Source organism: Marmota marmota, unplaced genomic scaffold (genome assembly GCF_001458135.2).
Source record: "Marmota marmota marmota unplaced genomic scaffold, marMar, whole genome shotgun sequence".
Lineage (NCBI taxonomy): Eukaryota > Metazoa > Chordata > Mammalia > Rodentia > Sciuridae > Marmota > Marmota marmota.
In genome coordinates, this window is record NW_025999944.1 from 10,687,904 (window position 1) to 10,706,750 (window position 18,847).

An 18,847-nucleotide genomic window follows, 5' to 3' on the forward strand; every position below is an offset into this window, starting at 1 on the left:
CAAAAAAAAAAACAATGAGACTGCTGGAGAAGCTACAAGTAATTTTGAGACACCTTCATGATGATACTTTTTGTAATTCTGTTGTCAAGTCTGTAAACATTTATTTGGGTTCAGCATGTTCAGTAGAGCTAGACCTAACTTACATTTACACATGTACATAAATATGTCAAGGTGCTCTGATGACAGGTATTACTCTAAGTTTTTAATAAGTAAGGATTTGGGTCAAAGTCCTCTTGAGAAATTGTTTTCCCATTAAGTGTTGATTGACTTGTCTTGAAGGAACCACTTGTTTCACTCAGGATTTGACGTGTTATGCATTTTTAATTCTAAAGACAAGTTTTTCAGACTGCATCCATAATTTTTTATATAAATATATTTTAAACTTTTGCAGGATTTCTTGTTTCATTTTGACCTCTCCCCCTCCCGCCCCCCAGTACTGGGAATTGAACCCATGGGCACTTTACCACTGAGCTATTTCCCCAGTCTTGTATTTTTTTATTTTGTTTTAAAATAGGGTCTCTCTAAATTGCTGAGGCTGGTATTGAACTTGAAATCCTCCTGCCTCAATCTCCCGTGCGACTGGGATTACAGGCGTGCAACACCAGCACCCACCTCATTTTTTGCCTTTTAAAAGATCTGCTCAGCTCAGACATTCTACCTCCAGAAGACAAATCAGGATTAAAAGAAAGTGCTATATCTACTCAGATACATTTACCAGACCCATTAAATCTGACATTAAGGGAAAGCTTTGGAAACTCATATTTGAAAAAAAACAAAATGTATCTTCTGGATTTTGTCAGAAAGTTTGGTAAGTTTTTAGTTTTCTCAGTCTGTTGGTAGTCCCTTTTAAAAATCAAGAAAGTGACCAGAAATAATGTACTCAAAATATGAATGTTCTAAATGGCCATGATGATGACTAAACTCACTGTTAGAGCTTTATTCCACACTCTTCAATCATAAAGCAAATATTATTATTATCCCTATTTTACAGATGAGGAAATAGATCTTAATTGCCTTAGCCAAGTTATAGTATAGAATTACAGTATATCTGGTTTTAGCTATTATTGTCAAGAACAATTTCCATGAGAAAATATACTTAGAAAACATTTAGGTTCTGCATTCTTTATGTGGTTGGGGCAGTGTTGTCACTGTGTAGCATGCGTTTAGATAAATAGGTCTTAAACTAGGAGCAATAGGGCCTGAACATTTATTTGGCCAATACAGTACTTTTTAAAAAATGGAATTAGCTGAAGCAAGTTAGGCATTTCCTGACTGACTAGAGTTTCCACAGGTCCTTATGGCCTCACACCAGGGCTCCTCACACAGTAATTGCTACTTTCCTGGCCCCAACCTCTTCTGAGAGTGACTCCCCCAATTATACTGACATAGCATGGAGGAGGGACAGGCTGATAGAGAACACCATTCATAATACTGTACTTTTATTTTTTAGTGGTAAAAATGTGACAGTAATGAAATGCTTGTCTAGTTTTTATTACCATAGGCTACATAAGCTAAGATGCAAATAATGAATTTGTTTTCTACATGGATTAAGCACTTCTTGAGTACCTGAGACTCTATATCCATAAAAACTTCAACAATGAACACAGCCCCTATCCCCCAAAGAACTTGTTTATGGGTATACTATGTAGAAAGCAATTATAATTTGTAATTTTTAGTATAAACTTCTAAATAGTATTCTATTAAGTAACATTTCATACACATACAGTGTTGAAAATGAGGGGAAGAAATGCACTGGAGTATGCTGACATTTTTCCAAGTAATAAGGCAGAAATAGATGGGACAATAGAATGGAAAGGAGAAGGTTAGAAGCAACAGCTTCCAGTATTTATGAAAAATTGTTCTATGGCATGAGAAGTAACTCAGATAATTAAGGGTGACAAAAATGCTTATGTAAGTGATGCTGAGTGGTATGTGTGTGTTCTCTATCTTAGATCTTACATAAAAATCAGTTTCAAGTAGATTAAAGGTAAAAGGCAGAAAAAGTTAAGATTAATCTACTTGAAACTGATTTTTATAAGAATATGTGGAACAATAACTTAATGAATTTTGAGTATAGTTTTTTTTAATTTAGGAGAAGAAAACTAGGAAGACATTTATATGCATAATTACATTATTATACAATTACATTTAATGTTAAAGACTTTTTTGCAGGATTGGGAATTGAACCCAGGGCTTATACATGCCAAGCACTTGCTGTTACCACTGAACTACACCCCCAGTTCAAGACTGCCTCATTTAAAATTTTCTTTTAAAAAGTTGAAAGGTTATACATAGATTGAAAGCAGTTACTTGTAGCATATTTCTAATCAAGGATTAGGACCTCCAGTGTATATTTGTGAAGAAATCCTTAATTAGAAAAAGACAACCCAGTAGGAAAATGGACAACATTTAAAACAGGCCGTTCACAAAAAAAGGAAACTTAGATGATCAATACATATATGGAGACATACTCAATCCAACCAAACACTAATGATCAATACACAGTAAGATGTCATTTCACATGCTGAACTTAGCCAAAATTTGAAAGCGTATCAAATGTTAGCAAGGATTTAGAGCAGTGGGCTCTCTTTTATCTCCTACAAATGTATTAGTGGTCTCATCATTTTTGAAAACAGTTGGCAATAATCAATAAGCCTTAAGCAAAAACAATCAGCTATCTTGTGTGTCAGGTAATCTATCATAGGTATGTATTTGCCCCCTGCAAAAAAAAATTTCTAGTTTTACAAGTGGAAACATAGACATAATGACATTATAATAACTCAGAACAACCTGAAAGCCCTTTGACAGAAGATTGGACGGATTCTGTGTGTAGTGCTCATGTAATTGAACCCTGTGTACTAGTGAGAAGAAAGGAACTGGCATTCCATCTATCAACATGAATGAATCTCACAAATGGTTGTTAAATGAAAAAGAACAGAATAATATGCTTATGCAATAACATTCTAAAGCATACAAAACAATACTGGTTTTAGTAGAAATATTCATTTATAGAAATTATTACCTATGGAATGATGATTACCTCTGCCAGGGAGAATAACATGCAGTGAGTAGAAAGAAGAAATTAAATTGTACTGATGAATAGTTTAAGGTATTTGGTGGTGCATGCATGCTTGTGTTATGTTTGATAACTTCTGAATGTCTTACATGTTTTATATACATTTTTTAAAACTCAATGTTTGAGTGCATGGAAAATTTAGAAACTAATGAGGATATGTTTCTTGAAATCTGTACAAGCAACGGTATACCCCAGAAAATAAAACTGAGTACCAAGATTTAAAAAAAAAAAAAACCTTTGATTGCCATTGCTCCAGTGTAATATTTAAGAATGTTAAGAATAGAATTTTGCTCATTGTTCACATTCAGAAATATGAACACTTTACTTATAGTTACAAAATAGAACATAAATGTTGTCCCCCTCCCTGTAAGAATCCAGTGAAAGAAGTTGAAAGGTAAAGGTGGAGAGAGAGCCAAAAGGAAACAAAGAGCTTTAAGCTCCTTTTGTGGAGAGGAAGTCAAAAGATACTGCTGATACTTAGGAAATAAAAATAATTTTTTGATTCAAAAATAAATAGGAAATTGATATGAGTAAAATGAAAGGTATAGTAATTATCTTGATATCGGCAATTATTTAATGATGTATGTATATATTTAAACATCAAATTGTACACTATATGCAGTTTTTTTAATTTGACAATACCTTAGTAAAGCTACAGAAAAAAAAAACTTCATTGAAGAAGAACATGTCAGCATGTTCATTTAAACTACAGAGATCATCAATAAAAATATAAATAAAAATACATATATCAGGAAGATGTAGTGGGGTATCACAGCAGGAAACCAGCAGAGAATGTTTACAACCTACTGTGACAGTGGTAGAAGCACCTTGTTTCAGTCTATGACGGTAATTAACTATCAGGAAAAATAGCTTGAAGGTTAAACAGTAGGTTCTTTTGGAAAAAGGGACCAGAGGAGTAGGAAAGGAGTGAATCGAAAGAGGCGAATTGTGTGAACATATCACCTTAGTTATTTTTAAACATCTTAATCACATTTTTGCATTTTCAGCATAGATTCTTCTGTCATTTTACCCACCTGAGATTAGTTTCTAATTTGAAGTGTTTTAACATGAACTGCTTTTTCAGGATGGCGAGTCCCTCTTGATGGTATGAATTTTCAGTCTCAAATACTTTGGGCATGAGGAGTAGTCATAGAGACAGAGCTGGGTGGCACCTGGCATGGTTAGGGAGGTTCACTCAGTGTAGACGGATTTACACACTTGCCTGTAATCGAAAGTTTTAAAAATTTATACCCACATGTCAAATGTGAGAGAGTAGATGTTATTCTGAGTCACACATACTGAAAATAGTTTATGATGGCAGTGCCGGCAGAATTCTTTGCTATTGTATAACATTGGGAACAGCGACACTATAATTAAGAGATAATAAAAGTGGAATTTTTTTCCCCCCACAAGACAGTTGTCTCCTCCTGTTAGAGAAAGACTCTTTAAATGAAGGCAAAGCAAAGCAAATATTTAAAAACTAGACTAAAGTTTTCCCTCCTGTTTGCCCTTTGCTGCTGTGGCGGCAGGGTGAAGTGCCACCCTGTTAACATGGGGTCCAGGAGCAGTTCAGGGAGGGCGGCCATGCTGGTCTCAAGCAGTTGTTTGTCACATCTCTGGAGTTTTGATGGAATTTTATCTGTTTTAGGTGAGGAGTGCCCCTTCACAATTCTATATTCAGACTAAAAGAATGTTTTAAACTTATGAGTTTCACTTTGATGTCTTTAATTTAAAATCCACCCTTTTCTGCAGGAAAGTTGGTGAGAAGAGGCCACCCACCATTCTCCCCAGAAGCAGTACTTTTGACAGAGCACAGGGAATATAAACTGCCAATCTTTTAGTAACCAAAAAAAAAAAAAAAATCTGTATGCAGAATCTCTGACGTATTTCTTTCTGAAAGAGGAATGCAGTTTTCACTGCATCTGATTTTTGGAATAACTTTTCTATTTTTACTCTTGACTCGTTCTGTTTACCCTTTAAGTTTAGTTAACACTTAAGAGAAGAAAAAAAAAGGTTTGTATCTCTGCTATGGTAAATTAATGCAGTATATCAGATTCTTCAATAATCTGATGAAAATTTGAAATTAAAAATGCAGCATTGGGTCTTAATGGGGCAGGGATAGAGCCAAGGCTTAGCATACATGACAGCATGGGTTCAATTGTAGCGTGAAAAACATCTAATTCAGTACTCTGGTCTCCCTAAGCTACAGGGGTATATTCCAAGGACCCTAGCGGAAGCCTGGAATAATAGACAATACAGAAACCAATAATGTAATACCTTTTCCACCTTAACTAAGTCCTTACCATGCACCATGGCTGTTTGAGGTGTGACAGCAAAACTAGCAGGGATTTTATTTCATTTTCCTTCTTAACAATTGCGTGGTGTGATTCATTCTTACCATAGACTTTAGAAGCCTCAGCCTATGATACTTTTTTCCTTTTCCTTTTATGTTTGCCTTTCCTCTGAAAGGAAGCTCCTTAAATGGCTTCTTTTTAGTACAGATTGTCACCATACCTAGCCTTGTGCTTTGGGCCATTATTAAATAAAATATTGATTATTTGCACACAAAAGCTGAGATACCACAGTGGTAAGACAAGTGGACCTGAGATGGCTGCTACTACAGGACTAACTGGGTAAACAGCATGGATGTGCTGGACACAGATGATTCATTTCCTAGGCCGGATGGAGCAGGATGACTTGAAATTACATCACAGTACTCAGAACAGTATGCAATTTAAAATTTACAAATGGCTTATTTCCAAAATGTTCCTGCAGTTGACCACAAGAAACTGAAGCCACAGAAAGGGAGTCTACAGATAAGTATGGATTACTCCACCTGTTTCCTGAAGGAGCTAATCCTAGTGATAAAAATTCATGTCCAAAAATGTTACTAGATTGAACTGACTTAAGAATTTGAGCTTTAAAACTCAAATTATTTTTCCACCAGCTGTTTGCCAGTAATACTCACTCTTGGTGGGGAGGGGTGGGAGACACCTGGATGTCATTCTGCTGAGAGCTAAGTGCTGAACTGCGAAAGAAAGTTCTTGAAATCCTTGGTCATAGAGATTAAGCGTAAGAATATTCCAATATACAATGCAGAGGCCTTAAGGTGGACTAATCACTGAGGCCAGTAATTGTCATGGTGTTTAGCAGAGTGCCTGCTGTATAGAAGAAACCCAGATATCATTTTAGCTCCAGAATATCATCCTCTTGCAAGCAGCTTGAAGGCCACTAAAAGGTGCACTGAATAAAATATGATAGAGCAATCTCATGTCATACTTTGCGATTATTTTTAATGACATAATATATAATTAGAAAAATTTTAAGGCAACTAGTATCACAGTTCATGTGGCAAATATATACATAGTAAAATGATTAGAAGGTTGAATATCAAATTACTGGTAGTGGCTGTCTGGGAAAATCAATGTTTTATTTAACATTTGTTAGTTAAATATAACATTAATAGAAGGGACTATTTTAAAGTCATAATGAAATATAATTAAATCTAAAAAACATTTGCAGAGTTAGGCCAGATAGAAACAGGTGTAACATTTGTCACAGCATGATTACCAATTAAAAAAACAATGGTTATGATAATATTGTGGGTATTTTCCCTGTCTTTTAAAAATGCTGTTAATGGCTGTCATAGTACAGTCTACAGCCCTCCCTAGATATGTGCAGGGGATTGGTTCCAGGACAGCTAGTAGATGTAGAATTTGCATATAACCTATGCACATCTTTTCACATACTTTAAATCATTCCTGTATTAATGACTATAAAAGGTAAATGCTATGTATATACTTGTTATAGTGTATTGCTTAGGGAATGATGACACCATCATCAAGGGTAGAACCCTTCATAGGCTTAACTATACAGTACACAAACAACACACCAGGTGAGTGATGCTCAAACTAGGAGCCCTGGAGAAAGACTGGAGGAAGTGGGAAATGGTGGGCGGCTACAACAGAGAATGCTGAGGCAGCAGCTCACTCAAGGGGATTCAGCATAGTGCTCAGCATACAGCAAATTCAAGTTCTGCTTTTTTGTAACTTTCTGACTTTTTAAAATATCTGTGGTTGGTTGAATCTTTCGTTGTGGGACACAGGGTACAGAAGGCTGACTGTACCATTTACAGTAAACAAATTGGGAATGCAAGATAAATGGGTTAGTGTTTTCACAGCATCGAGTAATTTGCAGAAAGGCTGCTGTTATGATGCTCTTGAGGATGCACTCCTGGTCACCCTTTTACAGAAAGGTGGAAAGCATTTGAGAGTGCTGGAAATCCAATAAATGAAAGAAGTTTGGCCTGACCCGAGTTAAACATTCAGTAGCATTACTTAAGATGAAATCTGCGGGGGTGGATTATTTTCTTGGTGTGAACTGTAAGGCAAACCCCTGGCCCCAAGTGAGGGTCAGGAACCTCATCTCAGAAGAAGGAGTAAGAAGTCTCTCCTTGAGCTTCTAACTTGGGGAAAGCAATCAGGCTACTGTCACATTCTCTGGTGAACAGATGTGTCTGGGGGCTGCTCATCCTCATCTTTGTGAAACATTTTTATTGACCTGCAGCAGCTTGCCCTGAGGCATTTTAAAGGTGCCAGTGAGCCTCAGGCTGTTTTACAATTACCATAGCTTATTTGAATTGCTCTTTGCAGAAGTGCATGCTCAGCAGGATCTTTAACTCAGTGGTTCCCTGGGTCCCTGGATGCATAGGAGGTTGAAGGGACCTAGCTTGGTGTCCTTTGAGAGATCTATTTGAGCAGTTACCTACACTTCTCAAGCTGCAAGGCTTTAACCTTACTTTTTATTTTAGTACTTTGCTTTCTGTAAGTCTTATGAAAGGACCTATAAGTTGCTTAAGGAATTATAAAAGTATCATTTGGATGCTTGATTTTTTTGGAGTTTGGAGTGGTCATAACTTTCATACCATTGAAGTTATTGAGCTTGAATAAAATTTTGCTGTGCTCAGCCTTTTGAGGAGATTCCCTAAAATAAAGTTCTCCTGCATCTTTCTTCATTCAGATCCACTTTTTAAGAGTTGTAAGATGGCATTTGTTTCCTAAATTTTGACATTACTTATCCCAGATGTTTTTTCTTTTAACTTAGAAAAAACATCGTAATTTAGTTCCCATGAGCTGGTGTGCACACTAGTATCTTAGTTCCATATTCAGTATCTTTTTGTACCCCAATTTTTTCCTCCATCTCCTTTGTGTTTAAGCACCCCAAGTTTTCTAATGTGTTTCACCTAAGTGATGGAAAAAACACTTTTAAACATCTTCCCTGTAATGTTTATCGAGTCACACCATCTGCATGCCTATTTAGGACATTTGCTTTTCATTTGGGATAGGGGTGAATCTGTTCTTTGGACACAGCCACACACCAGAGTATTTACTGGAGGTTCCTTTCTAGTATGAGGGGGCGGGGAGTGTAATACATCAGTGATAAATTCATACAGGTGTTAAGTGAGACAAAGAAAAATAAAACCAGGACCAACGTGTAACTCCGTGGTAGAGCTCTTGCATAGCATGGTCAAGGTCTAGGTTGAACTCCAGCACTGCGAAAAAGGAAAAAAAGTTGTGGTTGGCAAGAGTGAAGGAAGTATTCAGGTACTGTTTTGCAGAGGGTAAGAAAGGACCCCTGGATGAGTTGACATTTTAAGCGGAGACCTAAACGAAGAGGGGCAAGTCATGATGGTACCTGGAAAGGGAACATTCTAGGAAGAGGTCAAGGTCAAAAGAGAAGTCTAAAACCTATTGGACTCCCCCCCCCCAAAAAAAAAAGTCCTGATTAAGACTAAATTCTTTCTCAAAATCTCTTCTAACTTTTGAGTTGTCCTCATGAGTGGGATTAATGGCTTCCTCCTCATTTGAGGGTAGCCCCAAGCTGCCATTTGTCTTATAGAGCTAATCCTATTTTGTTTTCATTGTTAATGTGGCTGCCTCCACACATCACATGAACTCTTAAGGGATCGAGCAAATGTCCTTATCTAATTCATGTGCGGGAATACCTGAACAACATTATACAGTGATGTGTTACATCATACTGCATCCAGGTTACAGATCAGTAGCCATAGATGTTAGATAGCATCCAAAAACAGAAAAATAGCAGGCATCGTGGTGAGAACAAAATCCAATTGCCTGCATCCCAGTTCAGAATACCTTCTGCAAGATCAGTATAGGGTAAAGGTCTTGAAGACCCCCCAAAGGCATTGCCACACCCAAAGTGAGCACCAGCCTCCCAGAGAGCTCCTTGGGTGGGATATTCCTTCAGTTTTTATTTCTGACAATTATATATATAATCCTATTCCTGACATATAAAAGAAATATTTTTTTTTTCTGGGCAAACAAAAGGTGTAAAGTTTCTTTAAGACTACCCCAGTTTTTCTGTTTATAAAATAGAGTTGATAGTGTATCCCTAAAGAGGAACATGGTAAGGATCAACTGATTTTTGTTTAATGTGTAAATTGCCTTGTTTCAAAGATAAATAATTTAGAAATATAACATTGTAACAATACTGTTTTATTTCTACCACCCTTGATGTAAACCTGGGGGTACTTAATACTATGCGTTACTTAATATTGTATGACTTGCCTCCCACTAGTAACTTCTGTTATGCTTAGCCTGGACGTGACTGCTTCAAGCAGTAATCTCAAAGTGCCTGATCTGCTCTGTTAATTGAACTTTAATAGTACAGAGCTTTTTGTGATGCCTGAGGATATTTTGTAAAAGAAAGTTGGGGATAAAGTGTACAGGGACAAACAACCCTTAACTTCATTTAATGATCTATAAGTCTGTCATCTGTGAACTTTTCTAAAGCTTTCTCAAGCCAATTGCAGAATGCAGACTCCTGTGCCTGAGCTGCCAGCAGCGTTGATGATGTGGAACTCAGTGATATGGAGATTACTTCTGACTGGGATAGCATATTACTTCATCCTGCAGGGTAGACACTTTGAGAATTTCGCCCAGTTTTCGGGCAACCTCACTAGGGAAATAAAGCAACTTAAAAAATATCTTCTGTCTTTTACAAATCTAATATAGAAATGTCCTCGTTGTATTAGGATAGAACTATTGCTGACCACATCTTTTTTCCTGAGAGTTCAGCAAGGTGCTGATATTATTTTGGAATGTCCTCATTGGGGTTGCAGTTCATTTTGAATGACTTTCTCCATGAACCTAAAGAACTTGAAAGCATTTTACATTACGAACGATCTCCTTCCTGTATGCTTGCTGTTTCTTGGCCTGGCCGAGCCTGCGAGCCTGCACTGTTAGCTTTTGGGCCATGGCCGCTCTTTAGGCCATACACAGGAGTCCTTTCTCATTGATACAGATATGGCTTGCTGACCTCTGCTCTTGAGGGGATAAGAGATGTTTTTGTCTTTGCACATGGGACAATGGAAGAATATTTTCAAGACAATAAGAAGGAAAGGTTGACATATTAAATGGAAAAATAGGCAATACGGATATTCTATCCTTGCAAATTATGTCTTTCTGGTAATAAACTTGAAAGAAAGGTAAAAAATAGATGATTGAAGAATCCAGAGGGAAGAGTGGTCAAAAATAAGACAATATTTTGATGTAGGACAAAATATTTTGCCTTTTGAATAAAGTAGAAAAATTGGAGCAGTAAGATTTTAAAGATGATCCTTTTCCAGTTCAGTTGAGAAGAAATTAAAGTTGAAGGATATAGCTTGCAGATATAAACTTTTATATAAATATTACAGCTTTTGGAGGGATTTTTTTAAAAATAAGCAACTTAGTTTTGCTAGTATGTGTGCATTACCAAATATTTTATTGCTTAGGAATATTTTATACCTTCCTCTTTATGCAAGAAAGATAACAATTCCACCCTTTCATTCCCAGTTGTGTATTTCCCTCTTACAAAGACCACTGGTAAACTGAAGCCAAAATATTATTCATGGTACTTTATATTTCCAAATAGATTTCTTCAAATATGCAATAAAGATGAGGAGATGATTGATTTAAAATATTGAAGATTCAGTGATAGTTCCAGTTGCACCCATATTTGTAGCAACTGCCAACTTTTCTTTAGCAAATATGTATGCTCTGTGTGCATGTATCTTTGTTCATGATGCAGAATAACAATCAGAAATTTGTTGACTTTTCTCATTTTTTACTTTCCACAGTGTACAGGAAGCCATCCCCAAGCCAGGAATATGTACAGGGACAGTCATACAGACTGTTTACCACATATTTCTATTCAGTCTTTTTCCGATGATGTATTTTTCCTGACAGATCAGGGTCTCTGATGAATTGGTCCATAAATAATTTGATCACCTCTGTGTCTTAGTTATCCAAGATACTATATCCCGAGTCTGTTTTAACTGGCCTTTCCCTATCTTCAAACCACCGTTTGAAAATAAAATGCTCAGTGCTGTAGGCAGGCAGGTGCTGCGTGGCAGGTGGGGGTCACAGATTCCACACCTGTGCACTGGAGGTTGTTATTGTGGCTCCCTCACAGAGTTGCAGGCATTAGTTTTTACTTGTCAGCTCTTGGAACATTGCCTAAAACAGTATGCATTCAGTAAACATGAGCTGCTGCTATCACTACTACTGTAATTATCATTGCATAGTGTATTTTCCTGCAGCAATGCTGAGCTGGTAGCACCTGAGTGGGCAGACCTAGAGATTGTGCCTCTAATCTGAGATTTCTATCCCTGAGCAGGGATGCTTGTGAATACCCTAGAATTAAGAGCAGCTGGAGAGAGTACCTGATTTCTGGTCTGCTCCTGTCTCCGCATCTGCTTTCCTCCCCTCAGCACCCATCTCACAGAGGCTACAGGTCTGACCCTTGTGAAGGAGTGTCACCCAGATCGTTTCCCTAGAACATCTCTCCTCACCTGAATTGCCCTGTATGATAACTTTGAAATCCTCAGATGGGTGACCTCTACAGCAGCTTGCTTACCTTTCAGAATGGCAGATGTAACTAGTTATGGTGATGTCGATAAGAAAAAGGCAATGCCTACCTCAAAGGATTGTTTGGATCAAATAGAAGAGTTGTGTATAATGCTAGCCTGATGGCCACCCTACTGTATCGTTGGTCCTCAGCGTCACCACCTCACATCTCTCCTTTCATTTCTTTATTGTGCACACAATTCTGGCCTTTTCTCTCATCTAGGCCATCACCATAGCTCTCTTACTGGTTTCCCTTGCCCCTCCCCTTACCCCCCAATATATCCTGTATCTTGTTCCAAATGCTTCCTAGATTACAAAGTTCATGAATGAATACTTTTTAAAAGTCGATTTATCACATTATAATAGACTATGGATGGATTCTGAACTTTCTATTATAAAATATTTAAAGGTGATAGGGGAAAAAATTAAATACCTTTTAAATCAGTGGACGAACTTGTAACAGTCAAAGAGAAATCTGGGGAGGCCAGATATAAATAAAACCTGAGTGCATATCCAGGGAGGGAAGCTACTCCTAGGGCTCTAATCTCCAACGTGTTTCAGGATCGGGTGGCCAACCAGGGCTGGAAGTAAAACCACACAGCTCTCGGCACCAAAGGACAGAGAGTAAGTACACGAGGGAGCAGAGAAGACACACAGGGAAGGCAGTGAGGAGTCAGGGTGGAGCATGGGGACAGTTCTGGAGACAGCAGAGGAAGGGACACGATGGCTACAGGTTTTCCAAAATGATACACAGGAAGCCCAGCACCCTTACTTAGACACACCTTTAGACTTAGGGTAGACCTCCCTATAATACAGAAGAGGTAGTCAAATAATATCTGCATAAAAAATGTAATTGTCAACCTAGAATTTTTAATATATATATATATATATATATATAAAATAAACAAAAGTAGAAAAAAATTTACCACCAGAAGATCCTTACTAAAGGGACTTCTCAGGATCTACTTCAAGAGATAATTGAAAAATGGTCTCTGAACAATAGTAGTTGGAGGCTTGGAAAGAAGTGATGAAGAAAGATAAAACAGGGTAAATCTAAGCAGTAACTGTTAATAAAAAATAATGTCTATTTCAGTAGCAGTTTTTAAAAAAGCTAAATTAAGGTGTTATATAAGGTTGGAGGCAGATGACCAGAATTAAAACATTCCAAAGCCCTTTTAGTTTGGGAAAGGAGAACAATTGATTATTTTTGGATTTAAAGTAGACATACTAATTGCTTTGAAAGTGTGATGTAGATATTAAGTGGTGTCTTTAAGTTCTGTATGCGCTCTCTCATAATTGCCACCTGGCTGTTCATCAAAATGTGTCTACCAGCTCCCACCACCTCTGCAGTCATAGCCTCTCAGATAAGCTGGTGACCACACCATGATCTTTTCCTGCCTTCCATCTTGTTCATTATGTGATTACAATTCCTTAGCCCAGTCTTACGTGCTTAATAAACACAAGTGCTGTGAAGTCAGTGGCTACACATTCCTCAGTCATGGTTCTGAGGAAAGGTGCTCTTCCTTCATGTGCGTCCAGTCCACATGGTGGGCTTCATCCTGTACAGCAGCAGTAGCAGCCCTGAGGGTGTGGGGTGAAGTCCGAGCAGCTGGGCCTGCCACTGGAGAGCCCTCCCAGCCTGCTCTGGAGCTCAGTTGTCCCCTTTCCCTGAGTTCCACTGGTGTAAACCAGAGGTAATAATAGTAGGCCACCCTTAGTAGTATGGTAGGAGTTAAATGGATGAACATAAGTCAAAGGTCTTAGGGAACTGCCTCTATAGCACTCTAGTTGTGCATTGATGAGAATTTACTAATAAGTTATCTTGTTGGGAGGGCTTTAGGTGGCTTCATTGAAGTCCTAAATGATTAAATTGTAATTGACCGTGGACAAGATTAAATCTTATACTTCTGTGGGAGATGGGAGAGTAGAGGATGAGGTAGAAGGTGACTCAGTGGACGCTAGTCATTCGGGGGTAATGTTTAAGATCACAGTTCGATTGGAGAGCTCTTTGGAATCTGCTTCTAAAAGGCTTTGTATGCAATGAAAATAACTTACACCAGTATTTATTTTATTTTTTACTTCACAGGAAGCAAAAAAGATTTGTAGATCTTTGAACTGCAGGAGTCTCAAGATCCCACTAAACTGATGTCAGGGCTTCAAGGAGAGCTTTTAAATGGCAGGACCTCTTTGCTCCTATAGAGAACAAAATGGTTTCTCTCCAGTATTTCTCCAATGCTTTGCCTGAAGTTATACAAATTACCCAATTTATGAAAATGAATCAGCTGAAGTCCTGAGAACTGAGTGACCGGTGAGGACTCTCCCAGCCAGGGCTTGGAGGGCGAGAGGATGGGTTTAGGACAAGGTGAGGCCTAGAAGGGGATGGAAACCAGCTAGCTGGTCTGTTTTCCAGGCTGCCACCTCCAGCTTATCATGCTGTCTCCTGTCCTGCGGAGTGACAGCCCCCATGGCACATGGTCACTTTTGTGTGCACGGTTTTCATGCAGGTGGTGCCTGAATTTGTCCTCTGTTGAACAATGCAGTGAGTATTTATTATAAGTTTGAGCTCTGCCTCTCTTTTAGTCTTTCTTTCTTTCTTTCTTTCTTTCTTTCTTTATTTATTTATTTATTACAAAGGATATCATGGTGTGCCCCTCTCCACGCATACACTTTTTTTTTTTTTAAGCCACTTAGTGGAAACAGAAGGGATGGTATTTTATATTTCCCCTGAAACCCTGTGGAGCGGATGTTTTGCGGCCTTTCTTGCCAGGTGGATGTCTCAGTGTGGCGCTGGCAGGATCACTTGGGTCCTGTAGAGGAATATTCACCTCCTTTCCAAGCCTAAGTCAAAAGAAATTTAAAGAGTATGCTTTTAGAGAGTGATACACTTCCTACCTTGTCCAAGTTAAAGGTGCCCTGAAGCCAGCCAAATGTTTGACAAAGGAATATTAATAAATAAATGGTCTTGCCTATGTAGTTGGCTAATGCTTAGAAAAATGACATTCAGGTGGTAATGTTTTCCAGTGCCGATTTTAGTTTTATTAAAGGGTTAAGAATATGTAATAAGCTGTTTTGCTAATCTATGCTTTCTCTAGGATAATTTGTATGAGTTTAAGTGAATAGGATAGTTCTACATTGTACACCAGAAAAATAAACAAAAGGAATATAAAGACTTCTGTAAAAATTAACTAATCTGGAGATTCTTTATGATAGTGCCTAATGTCTGCCTTGCACTATGCTAGATTCTATAAATTCTAAAGCTGAAGAATATAAGGGGAAATACTGGGGAGTGATATTGGCTGAATTATATTGTTATACTGTGTGTATGTGTGAATATGTAACAATAGACCCCAACCTTATGTGCAATATTATAATGCACCAATAAAAAAAATTAGAAGGGACTGGGGCTGTGGCTCAGTGGTAGCACTCTTGCCTGGTATGTGTGAGCACTGGGGTTTGGTTCTCAGCACCACATACAAATAAATTTAAAAAAAAAAAAAGATATATCAACAACTAAAAAATATTTTTAAAAATGGGGGAAAAAATGAAGGAAGCCTTTCAAGTTATTCCCAGTCCAATGAAAGACACTTAGACCAGAAAAGTGCTTTGCAGCAGCAATCTGCCCAAGTTGCCATAGGAGTGATAACAAAACTCTAATCTGATTGAGGGAGTATGGAAGAAATATGGGGGAGAGTTGCCCTCTCATAACCATGCCTTTCTCTTGGATTGATACCAATTGTCAATCTGTTTGTTTTTTTTTTTAATTTTTTATTGTTGGTTGTTCAAAACATTACAAATTTCTTGACATATCATATTCCACACTTTGATTCAAGTGGGTTATCTGTCTTTTTTGCTTTCTCAGTCTGAGTCACCTACACTGGAGGGCAGAGGGTTGAGACATGCTCCCTGGGTTCCTATTTTTAGTTTCTCCTATTCCCAGTTATGTGACCGTAAGCAATTTACTTCTGTGTGCTTTGGCTTTTTTTAAAAAAAAAGAGATTCCTAGAACCTATTTGCAGGATTAATTAAATATTTTGAGGATTAAATAAGACAACACTTGGTAAACATTTTAGAATACTGCCTGATATACACTAAAGTTCAAGAAAATTTTAGTTCTCAACATTGTTTTGATAGCTCATTAACTGGGAACATGGAAACGTAAGCACCAGGTTGATGTTTTATATTCTTCTGAAGTGTTGATTTCTTTCTAATAATTTTTTTTTCTTTTTCTAGCTCCAAGAGGAAAGCGAGGATGGAAAACCTTTTATGCTGTCCTGAAGGGAACAGTTCTTTACTTACAAAAGGTAAAAGTACAATGGATATAAAATAAAATCTACAAAACTTTATAAAATGATATTTAAACAAGGTACCCCAAAATTCTCACTTTGTACCAAAAAAGCCACATCAATCACCCATAAGACTATTTAACAGATGCTTAAATTCTGGGCGAGTTATGTGTAAATCATCTTCAGATACACATGAACAATGAGAGGAGTGGATGGGATTTGTTTTACTTCAGTAAGATTGGAACATAGGTTCGTAAGTTAGATCTCAAGTGATCTGTTCAGGAACAGACTTGCGGCAGCACCTGTCTGCATAGATATTTATACTTTAGATTAGTTACGGCCTTCATTTGTATATAGTTCTTTCATTATCTTGATTTTGACCCTACTAAAAGCTGAACATACACATTTCCACTGGATTCCTGAAATAGTTGTACTTTAACAGTGCAGATAGATTCCAAATTGCCTGGGTATGTTTCCTGTGAGGATTCTTTCTTCTAGTCCCAAAGTCTGGATCTCCGGGATTCAGTTGATAGGTCCTGGCCCCTTTAGGGTTGTCCTTGGAGCTTCCATGTCCCTGGATCTGTGTGGATGAAGATGGGAAAGTTGTGTGTTGGCTGGAAGGAGCACAACTTCCCAAACTCCAGAAGGATTCTAGCATCCACTGAAGGGACAGGCACTGGATTAGGAATAACAGGAAGCAAGACAGTTGCAACATTCCCTTCAGTGGTGCCAATAGGAAAAGACATTTTTATTATGGTGAAAAAAAAAAACACATAATATGAGAACTAGTCTCTTAAGTTTTTAAATGTACAACACAGTATTGTTAACCATGAGCCCAATGCTGTACAGCATACCTAGAAAACTTTCTCATCTTGGGTTTATACCCAGTTTCCTTCCCTTTCAATCCTTGGCAACCACCATTCTACTTTGTTTCTTCAAGTTTGGCTGTTTTAGCCTTCTTGACTGGCTTATCTCATTCAGCACAATGTCTTCAAGGCTCATCCATGTTGTAGCAGGTGTCAGAATCTTTTTCCTTTTTAATGCATAATATTACTTGATGTGTATACGCCACATTTTTCTGATGCATTCATTCATCAGTGTACATTTGAGTTATTCCCACCTTTTTGGTTCTTATGAATAATGCTGAATGAACATGGAGTACAAATATCTCTTCAGAATACTAAATTTATCTATTTTGGGTAAATATCCAAATTGTTGAATGGTGTGTTCCTTTTCTCATACTATTTTACAAAGTCCCTGTACCAGCTACATCCAGAACACACAGGTTCCATTTTCCCCACATCCTCACCAACACTTGTTATGTTTTGTTGTAAGAGCCATCCTAACAAGAATAAGGCGATATCTAGTTATAGTTTGGATTTGTTACTAGAAATGAAAAAAAACTCAAAAAAGTATTTTTCCCACTCTGTATTCTCAACACCCAATACAGAATCCTTCTGTGAGCCCAGATTCTCCAGCAGATACCAGCTAATTCAACTCAACTCTGACGCTGTTGACGTTGAAATAGCTTCAGATCCCACAGATTGGGGATCAGCCCCCAAGGAGTGCCCCCTTATTGAAATACCATTTGCAAATAGTAGATTGTCACCTACACTTCCAACCAACAGCTATAAATCAGGAGTTCCCATGTCCACCTCAAGGTAGTTGGTCAGAGTTGCCCACAACACTCAGGACACCACTTTACTTATATTTACCCACTTACTATAAAGGATATTACAAAGGATACAGATGAATAGCCAAATAGGAGAGATGCACAGAACAGGATATGGGAGGATGTGGAGGTTCTCAGGTGCATCACATCGTAGGAATTTCCACCTGCCCAGCTGTCCAGAAGCTCTTCTGAACCCAGCTCTTGTTGGTTTTTATGGAATATTCATTTTCTAAGCACAGTTGATTGAATCACTGGTCCTTGGAGATCAATTCAACTTTTAGACTCTCCCAGTCAGCCTTCTCTAGTGAGGTTATGGGGTGAGGCTATAAGTCCTGATTTGATTTTTGAGCCACCAGTCTGTATTCTAGGGGTCTCTAGGGGTCACCAGCCATCAGTCATCACATTAACACATAATTATCAAGCTAGAGATTCCAAGAGTTTTAGGAGCTTTTGCCAGAAATCAAGTATAATGACCAAATAATATAAATCATACTATCACATTTGCATCTTCCTAATAATTAGTAATATCTTTTCAATACCTATTGGTTGTTGGTATGTCTTTAGAGGTATGTCTGTTTAAGTCCTTTCCTTTTTCAAGCTGTCTTTTTTCGTGTATATGTTTTTGCTTTTTGTTGTTCTTCCTTTGCAATTAAATTGTAGGTGTTCCTTCTATATTTTGAATTTGAATATTGACCACTTATTTAAATGTATTACAAATATTTTCTTCTATTTTTCAGGTTACCATTTCAGAAAGTTATTTTTTTTTCCTTTACCATGTTGAAGAGTTTTCATTTAATATAGCCCCACTTATCTGTGTTTGCTTTTGTTTTATATTTGCCTATGTTTTTGGTAATCCAGAAATCATGACCAAGTTTAATCATTTAAATCATTACCAAGTTTTCCTCTG

At 37.6% G+C, this 18,847-nt stretch overlaps 1 protein-coding gene across 6 annotated transcripts in view; it reads left to right on the forward strand.

Moving 5' to 3' along the window:
* The window catches only part of Psd3 (pleckstrin and Sec7 domain containing 3), a 567,268-nt gene that overhangs the window by 479,902 nt on the left and 68,519 nt on the right, over positions 1-18,847 (forward strand). For all 6 annotated transcript variants that reach the window (XM_048801652.1, XM_048801653.1, XM_048801654.1 and 3 more), the window contains one exon: positions 16,216-16,286. In XM_048801652.1, coding sequence (XP_048657609.1) covers positions 16,216-16,286 — 71 coding nt within the window. The remainder of the gene's footprint in view (positions 1-16,215; positions 16,287-18,847) is intronic.